The sequence below is a fragment of the Vidua chalybeata genome, chromosome 6 (assembly GCF_026979565.1).
Source record: "Vidua chalybeata isolate OUT-0048 chromosome 6, bVidCha1 merged haplotype, whole genome shotgun sequence".
Classification (NCBI taxonomy): Eukaryota; Metazoa; Chordata; class Aves; order Passeriformes; family Viduidae; genus Vidua; species Vidua chalybeata.
In genome coordinates, this window is record NC_071535.1 from 12291778 (window position 1) to 12305685 (window position 13908).

At 44.4% G+C, this 13908-nt stretch overlaps 1 protein-coding gene and 1 long non-coding RNA gene across 3 annotated transcripts in view; one reads left to right on the forward strand and one right to left on the reverse strand.

The window, feature by feature from the left end:
- Positions 1–13332, reverse strand: LOC128789670 (cholesterol 24-hydroxylase). Its single transcript, XM_053945839.1, has 15 exons — positions 13205–13332; positions 11295–11372; positions 10710–10791; positions 10095–10168; positions 9331–9417; positions 8617–8755; positions 7946–8056; positions 7009–7165; positions 6624–6686; positions 5330–5402; positions 4807–4891; positions 2880–2990; positions 2531–2619; positions 1557–1623; positions 1–730 (listed from the first exon to the last, which is right to left on the reverse strand). Exons 1-15 carry the CDS (start codon positions 13330–13332, stop codon positions 569–571), a joined length of 1506 nt encoding a protein of 501 aa, XP_053801814.1. The 3' UTR covers positions 1–568.
- The window catches only part of LOC128789671 (uncharacterized), an 8839-nt gene continuing 7776 nt past the window's right edge, over positions 12846–13908 (forward strand). For both annotated transcript variants that reach the window (XR_008431496.1, XR_008431495.1), the window contains exon 1: positions 12846–13879. This is a non-coding gene — a long non-coding RNA (uncharacterized LOC128789671). The remainder of the gene's footprint in view (positions 13880–13908) is intronic.

Below are 13908 nucleotides of genomic sequence, written 5' to 3' on the forward strand. Positions count from 1 at the left end.
TAGTGGCCTCAAACTCTGATTTATTGATTTTTTTTTTCCGATTGTTCTTGTCAATTGTTATTCACATTTGGAGCAGGGATAGAAAAATTGCTTTGACCAAGAGACTATCTCCAAACATCTCTTCCTAAATTGAGCACAAATCTATGCTCTACTCTTTTCTGATTTCATTGTGTAAGTAAGAAACTCCCTGAACAAGGGTTTACTTAGACCATGTTGTGTTAATATAAGCTTAGTGGAAACCATGAGCTGGGATTGGAGTGTAGGTTTGTGTGGCACTCCAGGGATACCCCAGTGAAAGGATGTTCTTTTCCAAGTCTGGTCAGAATCAAATAGCCCCCCAGGGAAAAAGAACAAACTTGGCAATTCCAGGTACACTTCCAGATTGAAGATGCTCAGTAGAGTGATTCTCGTAAGGTTTTTGTCAGTAAATTATAAGGAAGGTTAGAAATAATTTCAGTCTAGTAATCCTCTGAAGGGGTCTACAAAATTTAACCTTTGATTAGTGTCAAAATCTTCAAAATCAGAAGAAACACTACCAGTAGCATGCCATGCTCCCCTCCCTGAGCAGTCATGCCTGGCAGCCTCTTGCAGAGCTCCTTGGCTTTAATTTACATATTACTCCATCTAGTGGCTTTAAGGTTCCAGCCTCTATGAGTTTAAAACTCTGTCCTGGTACCAGCTGTATTTCAAACCTCTGCAGCAGCTTTGCCATCACCACTTTTACCTCCATCTGTTAAGAAGAAAACAGAAGTCAGTGACAGCAAATACAGCTTGGACTGCAGCTGCTTAAAGTCAGTCTGCTATCTTATACTGCTTTGTCAATACAGAGATTTAAAAGTTAAATGTTACTCTGTTAATGCAGCTGGTTGAGTTTGGACAGGAAACCTGGGACTTCCTGGATTTGAAGACAACTGACAGGCACTAAGATCAGTCTTTCTGTTTATGTGTTAAACCCATTTTGGAAGTCAGACTGTAAAACTAAAGCACTCTGAGCACTGGAGCTTAGATGAGCTCACAGCACAGACCCAAAGCACTGGCCTCTGCCTGTCCTGAAATGCTCTCTGCCATGCTTACACACATTAAATTGTTCCTTCTGTCCATGTAGCCCTCTCCTCACCTTCTCTGTGCCACTTCTGGCTTGTGTCCTCCTCCAGCTGATGTTTTCCCTGCCTTGATTGTGTCAGTGGCAGCCATGAGATGATCCCCAAGACCCCCTGCACATCCCCTGTATGCTTGACCTTGGCTGGCAAAAGAATGTTGACTGTGATTCCCATTGAGGGGTTTGGATTCGAGCAGGCTGGCCCAGGACAGTTTGGAGGGAGTGCAGCCTGCTGCTCCTCCCTGCAGACACCTTGGCTGCATGGATCTCTGCTCTTGTGACAGCATTTGAGAGACATGCCTGTCATGGGCACGGGGGGAGAGCTTCCCTCTGAGGAGAAGAGGGGCAGTGTACAGGGCATCACAGTGGCCTCTGGTGCCCACCACCACCCATGGTCAGCACACCCTGAGCTGGCCCAGTGCTTGCTAACCAAGTGTTGTTCCAGGCCTCTACTCACCTGTGCAAACACCTGCCCGATGCAGGATCGGGGTCCCAGAGAGAATGGAAAATAGCAGTAATATGGCCTGCAAAGAAAAATGCTCAAAATTGTCACTCTGACAACTTGGTTGTAACGAAACAAGCAAATATTTCATCACAACAGTAAGGAAATTGTCTAAATATCCCCTCACCTATTGGACTTGTTAAAGCAGTCTCCAAATTAACTCTTTTTTGCTTCAGAGCAGCAATACAGCTCAGCAGCACATTTCCTTGTTATCGCTCTTTACTGTATGGCTCAGCTGCCAGAGCTGTTTTGATGCATGCCAGCCTTATTTCAAAGTTGAATGTCAAGCACACTCTAAATGCTCTTCAGCCTGTCATGAGGATGTCACAATCTGCCCCATTACTGCACCTTTGGGCAGCTCTGAAGCATGTGAGTGAGAGGGTGTTTGGTTTAGGAGATCAGACTAACTCTAGGCTGAAGGCTGAAGGAAAACTCTTGACTCATGAAGTAGCTGGTGCGGATCTCTGCATCTGTTTAGTCACTCACTGGTTCCTTCTATTGCACTCCTCACCACTGACTAGACTAGACTGCCTGCCCCTGTGGCTGAACAGCATCTTCTCTCCCTCAGCCCCTCCTCCCCTGTCTAATATGGAGACACTTCAAGCACCCTGGGATCAGGACTGTCCTGCACTAAATGCTTGCAATATACTAAGGAAAATATTCAACCTGGTTTGGGCCCAAAGCTTTGACCTCAATATAAATATTTAATAACAATAACAGTGGTCTTTTTTTTTTGTAAGGTAATGTGGTCTAAAGAATTCTTGAACAAAAGCTGTGCATTATTGCTCTCTATTTACATTTGGATGATTTAGTGTTACTCATACTGAAATGGAAAAATAGTTTTATTCTACTTTTCTTTCCCTTAAAATCTCTTCCTGTAATGGTTTCTTAATACATATTTAATAACAAGGGAGTTAAAAGAAACTCACTTAGGTGCATCTTTGCTGAATCGATCTGGATCAAAAGTAAGTGGATCCTTGAAAAACTTTTCCATTCTTCCCATTACGTAAGTGTTGAGCTGGCAAGAAAGAGTTTATTTTTGTCAGTCAGGAGCAACACATTGAAAATGCCTCTTTGCTGTCAGAGGTATAAAACCATAAATGCCTTCCACTCTCCAGTCCCAACTGAGAGTCTTAATTCATACCCCAAAGTTGGTCAAAATTTTAGAGAAGCCGGAACAAATATGCCCAGGGAAGATTTTGGCCCTCTCATCCACAGGTCTGTTACATTTGGATTAACTGGGGCAGCTAAAAGCTGCTGATGGTGGATGGGACTCACAAAGATGGTGGTGTCTGCAGGAATTCTGACGCCATTGATGACATGCTCCTTCTCCAGCCTGCGGAGTGTCCCCGAGACGGGCGGGTACAGCCGCAGTGACTCCTTCAAAACCTGTGGCAGCAAAAAGCACAAGAGGTCAGTTAGTTCATACACCACAGGAAGCAGAAATGAAATTAATTACCTCCCTGTGGCCTTTCACTTTTGCTAGATGGGAGATTTTGACTTTTGAAATGGATGCTGGTCTATCTGCCTTGGACTCCTCTGGGCAAAATATATGGCTACATCAGCTCCTTCAGGCCTGGCTCTTTCTTACAGCTGCTCAAATAGAGAGAAAAAGACACAAAACCCAGAATGGATCCTGGAATAGATCCAACACCTCAAGTCAGATGAACAACTAAGTGAAAAATTATTAGGAAGCAAATTCAGAGGGAAAATCTAAGAGTGAAGTCTTCTGCCCCTGATGAGCTGTTCTGGGCACTGGCTGCCATGAGGGTGGGTGATTGCTCCCACTTCCTTCCCACTCTCAGCTCCTGCCTTTGTCCTGCTTCTGCTGCTTGAGGAGCTGAGCTAGGTCAGAGACCCAAAAAGACAAAAAACAACCTGGCAAAGGAAAATGAATACGGAATGTTGAAAAAAGAATTGAACAAGACCACTTCTTTTGGTGTCAGTGAGCTGTAAGAATGGCTTATTTCATCAAAGTGAAACCTAATTAACAGTGCACATGAGCATCGCACTGAAAATGCAATTAACAGTGTGCATGCACGAGTGGACTAATGAAAAAGAAACCTGGACAAAAGGACTCAGAATTGCCTGAACAACAGGAGAAGAGTCCCATGGTCTCTGATACTCCAGTGATGGACTGGCTCTGACCGAGGGTGACTGATTTTGATTGTACAGATCCAAGATTGTGCTGTTAAATAAATTGTCTGCTTTGAGGAGCTCTCATGTGATCTGTCTTAAAACTGAAAGGCTTAGATATCTCATCCTAATTGGAATGGTATAATTGTGATGGTGTTTGGAGAAACCTAAGGAAGCCTGCTGATTTCTGTAATCACATAGAATTGCCTTTTCCTTATGAGAAATAGACCTATGAAATCTATCTGCTATCAAAGCACAGTAATTTGTGGGATGGGATATGCCAAATGGTAAAACACTGTTGCTCACCTCAGCAGGGCAGTTTAAAACAAAAAGGATCATGGTGGACTACTAAAATCACAGGGCAATTTATGCACAACAGCTGCCAGGACTGTGATTCAGCCTCTCCTGAGAGCTACTGATGTCCCCCATCTTGTGAAGAAAGGAAATGCAACACAAATACTGGCTAATAGCCAAACCTAGCTTTGCAGTTTGTTACCAACCAGCACTTCTATACACAAGACCTCTTTTAGGACCAAACTCTTTCCCCCACCACCCCCGAGTGACTGAAGAGGGTTTCAAGGCTGAATAATGAAAAATTGACCTTAGAAAACCCAGCCATTATTTTTGGCTATCCTCAAATCCCACTTTATTGCATATCGTGAGATCATAGCTGGAAATGCTTTAGCAATAATCAAAAATAGAGCAGTGAATTAGGAAAGTGTGTAGCATTCACACACAGGTTGGGCTCAAATCTGCACACCTTTCTTAAAATTACAGCTATTGATTCACCTTAAACTGATAGGGATTATGCAACTCTACTCTAGCTTCCAGACTGGTAATAATTAAGGAAATCAGTGAAAGAATCTGTACATTTGAGGAGCATCTTCCCAGTAAGTCTGGACTGCTGCAAATGTGTCAGGCTAGCTGCTGGCTGACTCTCTGGGGGCAAACATTTTCAGGACAAAATATTAGCATCGTTTTTAAAATTTTAAAAGTTTGGAGCTCCTCCATGACATGTCAGAGGCTACCAAACAGCTCTGCCTGGTATCTTACCTCACTCCTACAGTACCTGCGATAAGTAGGTGAGCTTGCCAAGATCCTCATAGTCAACGTCTCTCTTGGCACCAAGAACCTCATCCACTTCAGCCTGAGCCCTGCAGGTCAATTAAAACTTGTTAGATGCAGATGCCTGTTTCTTGCTAGGCAAGTTGACAAATTACATTATTTTATGTTCCAGACACTGAATTGGACTTAAACACCCATCCTCAGGCAAAATGCCAACCAATTCCCATCCAGGCTTCCTGAACTTGTACCTCATATCAGGATGAGGCAATGTGCATACAAGGCAGCTGAATCAGGTGGGATTTGGAACCTGTATGTATAAAGGCTTTGAAAAAAATCACCTAGGTGAAACCGAAATAATCCATCATAAGGTTTTTCTTTTTATACATTTTGGATATATTGGTACTAGGAAACTGTTTATTTTGGAAGGGAGGCTAGAATTTATTGATCCTATCTTTTTAATAACCCTTACAATTAAGTTCACCTTCTAATTAACATCAAGTTGGATCTGAAAATTGGAGCACATGTACCTTTCCAGTATTTCAGGATGCTGACCCAGTGCCATTACTGTAAATGTCATCTGATTGGAACTGGTTTCATGACCTGATGATAACAAAAACCAGTTTAAAAGTTAGTATGAAATAATAACATGATACAAAGATGGTCTAGTAGGGTGATTGTGAATAGGAAGCTTTAAACGTCAAACCCTGAATGTTTTATTTTAAATATGCTAGAAAATGAAGGAAATAATAAAATGTTTGTAAAGTCCACTTAAAGAACTTTCAACAAAGACAAGAAAAGGACCTAGCTGGCAAAGATATGACCCATCTTGCCTGAGTCAAAGCTGCAGTGGTTGCATGCAGCACTGACTACTAGGGTCATGAGCTCTCTAACAGGAGGGCCAGTGAGGTCTGGGATTTGCCTTGTCATATTATGGAACACACAGTTCTGCCAAAAAGGAAGGATTTACTGGTTTTGAGGGAAATCAGCTTCTTATCATCCTTCTCTGAAAGGTCTGCTTTACGTGTTAGGATGACCCTGCTTAAGCAAGGAGTTTGGACCAGAAGACCCTTCCAACCTTACTCACTTTGTGACTCTCTGACGTGGACACTTTTCCCTTTTTTTTCATGGATAGACATATGTACTATTTTAAAGCATTACAGAAAACAGACTTTTGCAAAGATGTCTGCTGCAATAACATCTTTCTTGCTAAAGAACAGCATTTTGACCACACCTTCTTATGAACATAAATCATCTTGAGCTGCAAAATCTGGAAAAAAAAAAAAAAAACTATCTCACATAATCACTCAGCCCATGCATTTTCTGATTGGTTTGACAGTGCCTTCACCTAGTTAGACAAGAATGGCATTCAATCATGTGGGTGAGGTGATGCAAAGACACATTGAACATGTAAAAGATGTTTCTGGTGGGGTTTAGTGGGATCTGGATGGAAGGGCCAGAACCCCATAAGGAATAGCCTTGCACCCAGTGGGCAGTGGAAAGACAGAGGCTGGAAAAGAGAGTGGGAAGCCAGTAGCTGGAAAACACCAACCTGGCATTATTTGCTGCGTTGGTATCACTGAAAGAGGACAATATATAACTTGCCTGTGAGAAAATTAAGAGTTCTCTTCAGACCTCACCCAGCTGGTCCTATGCCAGTGTAATACTTGGTCTTCCAACCAAGAGACTCCTGGTTGCAGCAGCATTACATGGAGTCATGATATTAACTATGATTAAAAAAGATGTTAATCATGACCCTGTAGACAGCTCAAGAATGAGTACAGCTTCCCACATGACATACCCAAGCATTAAAAACCTACCAACCTGCAACGAAGAAAGTGATAAAGTTATCCAGAATGTTTTCATCATCTCTAGTCTTCTCCAGAGCTGTCAAGATAGCAAAACAAATGGAATTAGAAAATGCCCCTGTGCCCCAGCTGGACCAGCCAGAATGCTCTGCCCTGTTTGGCACATATTGGCTGAGGTGGCATCGAGAGAGGATGCTGAGTGGGCATTTCAGTGGTGACTTGTGACCAATATTTGATCCAACACAAAGAAACAGGGAATTTTCAAAGCAACTCTCACTATCTTCAGTGTGAAAACAACTTTAAAGGAAGATCCAAGTTCAGATCCCCAAAACAATCCTCCCTGAATTTCACAGCAAAACATACCACAGAGAAATTCACTCAAACAGCAAGGTGTCTCTTACCATCTCCTTTCAGTATCTGTGTAAGAATATCCATTGTAGCTTCTTTCCCATTCTGGATGGCTTTTCTCCTCTGGTCAATGCACTCCTTCCCCACACGTCTCAACAGCCTCACACTCTCCCTGATCTCCTTTACCAGCTTCTGCTTCCCTGGCATGAACTGAATACAGGATTTCTTTTGTCATTTTATTCCTTTTGCTGGTAAAAAATAATGTCAGTGTTATTTTACAAGTGAGCACATTGTTTTGCACTAAATGACACTTGTCACAAAAACATTTGCTCTCCATGCAAAAAACTGAATGCCTGCAGGATGAAGGGTTTGGGCTGAAATAAGAAATATTTCAATCTGTGCATGCTGATGTTGTGTCTCGTCAAAGCTGATGTTTTGGGCACTGTGAGCAAAATTCATCACCTCTCCATGGAAAGAAACTGCAGCATGCAGTGCAAAATCTCACCCTTGGTCTCAAAAAGGAAAACAGGAGCTGTAAAAGCCTGAACTACAGCTTTCATGAGATTCTTTACTTAAATATTTCATATTACATCCATCATTTCCTAGCAGATGAATTTGGTAGATGAATTTGGGTTGAAAATATGATTTTTTTCACAGCAAGAATAGTCAAATTTCTTCCACCCTGAGTGAAGGCTGCCACCCTTCTTGGAGAAATGGCAAAAATCTCAATTTTTAATGGGTACAAGAGCATAAAACCATATCAGGAGACATATTCAGGGGAGAACAAAAGAATAAAAAGGAAGCATTAAATATTAATGTTGATTTCACAAGTTTTTTAAAGCAGTAATGAATTTTATCTTGATGTCCGTTGGAGGGAAAAATCTACAGATGACTATTTCCCTGACATACATGGATCTTGCACAGCTCCATGAACTCAGGGAGGAGCAGCTGAATGTGAGGAGAGGGGACTGCAGTGAGGAGAATACAGACCCTTATGAAGGGGTCGCGTGCCTTGTTCAGTCCCTCCATAATCATAGTCACAGCGTTGGGTAAAGGTGTCTGGTCATCACTCAGTGCGTTCAATTCCAGGCCAAAGGCTGCCTGAGAAGCAGGAGAGAAAAAGGCAACTTGCTGGGGTGGGGGTGAAAGAGTAGGAAAACACCACTGCCTTTTCCCCTAAAACTATCTCAGGCTGCTAGGGGAGGGCAATATCAACATTATGTTTTCTCCTTATTTGGGTGGATTAATAATTTACCACTATTCTCCATTCCTTCCAAACTGGCTTGCATGGAAAGGGAAAAGGCAGTGTAAGGCAGACTTCCTGCTGACATGCAATGGCAATAATACAACCTCCAACCATGGAAGAGCCCTGGTGTGTCCCTTTTGGCATGGAGGGGTGGGAGGTATGAGGCTGAAAGGACTTTGGCAAAGGGTACTCATCCTGCAGGCCACACCTAGACTATGTAAACCCTTCCCTACCTGCCCTTTCCCATGACTCAGCCAGAATGGAAGTGGCACTATTAGTCCTGCAGGTCTTCTGGCACTGCTGGGTAAAGGTCTTTCTCCCTGCCTCCAGCTCCCGATCCCATCCTGCTGCTGGTAGGCATTACTTCCATCCCCTCCTGCCAGTTGAGAGGAAACAAGAAAGGGACAGCTGGTACCTTTCCAATGACATCCATAGTCACCCGGCTCATCATTGACAGCATGCTAAACTCTGTTTTTCCATCTGCCTTTTCCTCTAGCTTCTCCATCAGCTCTTCTGCTTTTTCATTAAAAGTGTCCATCAGACCAATCAGGTAGCTGAACAAGCAATAGAGATGAGTAATGGGGGCTCTGGAGAGGACATCTTTGCTCAGACAAAATAACCTTTGTTATTTTTCATAGAAAATGGTAACGGTTTTAAAATTTATAATTAATTTGCCTTAATACATTAAAAAGCAAACATATCGGACGAGCTGCACTCTTCTTACATCAGTTCTGCTCTGCCCTGCCATGTAATCAACATCTGTCATGGCGAAGGGCAGTGGCCTGTGCCCTTTGTACATGGACTTTATCTTTGGACCCTGCATACAATGCATCAAGGTGCACAAGGAAACCAGACTAACCCTCTGCCTTATCTTTTCCAACAGGATAAGACAGGATACACAACCCTGGGACCTTTCTGCCACTGCTGAGTTCATAGGGGTGTCACTGCTCCGTGGGCAGTCTGGTCAATTTATACTTAGCGTGGGAATGGAGTGCTGGATTCTATGTTAAATATTATTTTGGCACTGAATGTTGGAGGTTTTTTCATCCACATATCAAATAATGACAGGGAGAAGCATGACAATACAGTAAAAGTAACAGCTAGATGGTCCCAGAAATATTTGCCTTACCTTCGGCTGAAAGCTGGATCCATCATCCTCCGCTGCTTGTGCCAATGCTCATGGTTGCAAACAGTTACCAAACTATTCCCTAGAAACCTAGCACATAGGAAAACAAGGAAAGGAACAGATTTATGCAAGGGAGCCTGCTGAACCCCGTGTAGTCACAAACTTAAGTCTTTCACATCTACTTTCTTTTATTTTTCCCATGTGCAGGGAGCACCTTTGAGTATGCAACCATTGCATCACTGTGGACGACAACCGAACCACAGATTTTTTTCTCCAGGTAGGTGTGGACTGCTGAGTTCAATAAGATGCTGGTTCATTACACCTGTTATGGAAATAATTACTATAATAACTGGATTATTATATTTTTAAAAGCTTCAGACTAACAAAGAAAATTTCCCTTTTTTTGGAATTGAATTTAGAAGTTGCAAACTGACATGCCTTATGGAGTGCTCTAAAATCAGTGCTCTAAAATCTGAGAACATTGATGATGGTCTTGAGCAGGCTGCTCTGAGACTAACTGGACATCCCCAGGGGGAAAAAGGATACATGGTCAAGGTAAAACAAAATCCAACATATCCTCCTCCCTGACTGGGAAGACATTTGACTTGACATATAGTTTAATAGGTACATGCTGCTTACAGGTGTCTGGAATCAGAAATGAATCCCCACACTAAGGTAAATGGTCTGAGTCAAAATGACATGCCTTTGATATTATTAATCTTGCACTTATTTTCAGATCACAGTGGCTTCAGATGAGTTTTGCCTACCTCTCACCAAATAGGCTGAAGAGATTACCATACACAATTGGATCCTTTGGGTGCTGTGGTGACATCAAGAACTCCTAAAATAAAACGTCAGGTCAGTGAATGCTGAGTGCAATCTGTTTCCCAGACAAAACACAAAATTTCACTCACACACATCTACTCTCTTCTTCTGCAGCTATAGTCTGAAGAGTAGATGAATTATTTGGTGTGCCCTGATTCCCCAGTTCCTGTGCTGCTAGCTTGCTTTGCATCCCTCTAGCACTTTTTTGGTCAATGACCTGAAATCTCACTCTGTTGTAATTGCAAAGATTTAGAGAAAGAAATTTGGTCTCTTGTGCCCCATTCATTTGAGATACTAAGTTCTTGTAGACAGTCTGCTTTTCGCAAATGGAAAATGTTTGCTATATGTGCTGTTTAAATAAAAGCAACAAAATAAATTAACTGATCAAGGAAAAAAAATCAGGACAGTCTGGAGAACAAAGTACTTCCTCCACCTAACCCAGCTACAGCCAAGCATAGACTGGCTGCTCTGTGCTGCTCTGATCATCAGGCAGCAGCTCTCCTGTTATGGAGGGATGGGCCCACCCCCACCATTGATTTGATTTTATTTTTCAGTACCTTCACTCCTTCAGGACTCACAACCAATACTGAGATTCTGTGAAAGGCATTAATTCGTACAACAGGTCCGTATTTCTCTGCCCTGTAGGAAGAGAAAAATTTTAAAAAGAGAATTATGGTACAAACTGCCAACATGTAACAGCTCAGACCTAATAACCTTGAAGGACCAGAGCACATTGCAGTGGGAACTACTGCAGTCCCCAGCCAATAAAGCCATTAAGAGAATCACAGAACAGAATAATCAAGATTGGAAGAGACCTTCAATATCATCTGATCCAACCATCAACCCATCACCACCACAATCACCCCTAAATCATACCCCCAAGTGCCACATTCAGATGTCTCTTGAACATTTCCACAAAGTTACTCCACCACTATCCTTATTCCAATGGCTAACCATTCTTTCAGTGAAAAAGTTTTTTCTAATATCTAATCTGATCTGAAAGATCAATGCTCTCTCTAGCTCCTTTGCCAACCATCTCACTGATGCTAATTATGTCATTCTGTAAGGGTCTTTGTGCCTTGATTTCTCCATGTGTGCTACAGGACTACCCCATTCAATGCTATTGATGTGCCTCAACTTACCACTGCAGCAAGAGATCTGGTGTAAACTCCTGTTTCCTCACCATTCTCCATATGATTGGCAGGTGTCCAAATAAAAAGCTGCAGAATATGAAGGTTAAGAGTGTCATAAGGAAGCCAGCATAGGGTTTTGTATGGATTGCAATCCTTGTTGCCCAGTGAGTGTTGCTCATGTTTTCCTTATAAGAGAAGATGGAAATAACTGAGCTGTGCCAATGCCCAGCCCTCACCAAGCTGGTAAACTGGGGACCAAAGACATGTGGCTCACGTGCAGCCAGGAAGAGCAGCACAATACAATATGCTGTATTATCGGAGATGTTTGGGTCTGGATGGGATCTCCCACGAATTTCGTTGCTCTTTGCCTGTCTGAGTGAATCTTGACTGCAGCTATTACATTGCTGTACATGAAAGAGACGTTTGCATTAAGCACTCCTTAATACATGCTCATCCCTGGTAAGTGTAACTTCATTTCTGTCAATGGATTTCTGTTAAGAGAAATTAGGAACCATCTCCTTCTGTCCAAAACTACATCATTTCAAATACTGAGGAGGATAACTACTGGTTAATATGGAAACTGAAGAAAATAATAAAAAATGTTAACTCTTCAAATACAATAGCTGCATTAAAAACTTAAGAGATCAATTCCTTCTTTCAACTGTGAGTGGTGAATTCTCACTGGCTTTGCATAAATCTGAGGGAAGATTTGGCCAAGCTCCTCTCTAAATGAAGCAAGATCACAAGATCTGTTTTTCATTTGAGAGACAGAGAGCTATGTTATCATCCTTTTCAGTATAAATAGCTATGGGGAAAAACAGGCTCTTATTTTATTACTGTTGGAACTGGGAGGCACTTAAAATAAGAAGAACTCAACAAAGTTACTCAACGTCTACAGAAACTTTTAATCCTCCACTTGTCTGGCTCCTTTATAAATGTATTCCAAAAAGATGTGAAAGCCCCAAACACAACTCCTTTGTTAGCTCTGGAAACTGCTCTATCTGCAGCACAGGAAACAAGGTCCCACGCATGGCTCCTCTGGTGTGCCATCACTCCATAGTGTTACTTCACACCTCAAAATGAACCTAGCAGGTTCAGGTATGACAAGATCATCCTCTCTCTAGTATCTGACTTGGTATCTGACCCTGATTACACAAGTAGGATGAAGCCTGGAGCTGGGCAGGAGAGAGTGGTGTCGCTGTAAGGCTGTGTACGAGTGCTGGTGTCTCTTCCTGTGGTATGTTACGGAGGGCATGTGCACCCACAGGTGAGGTTAAGTGGGAAGCTCACACACTCCTGCAGGAACCACGACTCCTTGTGACAGCGCTGCCACTGCCTTGCTGGCAGCTTTCTCATTGCCCCTTATCACTTATGACATTTTTATTTATTTTTGGCAGAAATTAAGCACCTGGCTTATGAAGGAGGGCACGGAAGGTGCCTGGTGGAGTTAGGGTCAATGCGCCTCCTGGCGCAGTGTGGGACGGCTGGCGGCGCCGGCCCCGCCTGCGTGGCTGACGCTGCCGTCAGGTCCCTCTTCAGGGTCATGGGCACACGCACAGCTCCGCGGGCGACTCTGAAGCGCCCCTTCGTGCCGCTGCGGCCCTCGGGAGATGCAGGTCAGGACACGCAGCCCCGGCCAGGCAGGCCGTGCTACTGAGCAGGCTGCGGGATCCTCAGCGACGCCGGGCGGTGCCAGCGCTTCCCGGGAAGCGGGCACACACGAGCGCCGTGCCCGGCCTGCGTGACCCCTCGCCGCTGCCCTTGCCCGCAGCCGCCGGGCCCGGCCCGGCCCATGGACAGCGGCTGGAGGATTGATTTCCTGCTCTGACGTCGCCTCCCGGCTCCAGCCTGGCAGGGAGCGCTCTGCGGAGACACCGAGCCAGCCCGCCGCCCCCTCGCCCGCCCGGCCAGCCCCTTACCTCTCCCGCGGGGCGCCGGGGATGTGGTCGTACTTGGCGTGGATGTACTGCACGTAGCAGCAGTACAGGACGAAGGCCAGGAGGGACAGGGCCAGCAGGAGCCCCCCCGCCGCCCACAGCACCTCCATCACCGCCGGCTGCCAGCGCCTCCTCCCGCCCCGAGCAAAGGGCGGCCCGGGCGGCCGGGAGAATCCCCGGCTGCGGGCGGGGACGGCTCCAGTTAAAGAGCCCGGCGGCGGCGGCCTGCGCTGGGAGCGCGGTGCTGTTCAAACACACCCGCACGGCCTGGGCCGATGGGTGTGTGCATGGATGTGGTCCAGAGGAGGACACGAAGATGCTCACAGGGCTCGAGCACTTTTCCTATGAAGACAGGATGAGACGGTCGGAGCTGTTCAGCCCAGAGAATAAGAAGGCTCCGGAGAGACCTTATTGCAGGAGGCTGCAAGAGAGCTGGAGAGGGACTTGTAAAAAGGGCACGTAGTGATATGATATGGTAAGGGGGAATGGCTTTGAACTTAAAGAATGTAGATCTAGATTAGATATTAGGAATAAATTCTTTACTATGACGATAGTGAGGCACTGGAACAGGTTGTCCAGAGAAGTTGTGGATGCCACATCCTGGAAGTGTTCAAGACCAGGTTGAATGAGGCTTTGAGCAACCTGGTCTAGCGGAAGGTGAGTCCCTGACCATGGCAGGGGACGAA

What these genes read in the sequence shown, in the direction of transcription:
- LOC128789670 (XM_053945839.1), bottom strand. Translation starts at nt 13,332, where the DNA reads ATGGAGGTGCTGTGGGCGGCGGGGGGGCTCCTGCTGGCCCTGTCCCTC. An exon ending in GATCCAGCTTTCAGCCGAAG is followed by an intron (nt 8,756 to 9,330) that starts GTAAGGCAAATA and finishes TTGCTTGTTCAG; the next exon opens with CTACCTGATTGGTCTGATGG. An exon ending in TATCACTTTCTTCGTTGCAG is followed by an intron (nt 5,403 to 6,623) that starts GTTGGTAGGTTT and finishes TGTTATCATCAG; the next exon opens with GTCATGAAACCAGTTCCAAT.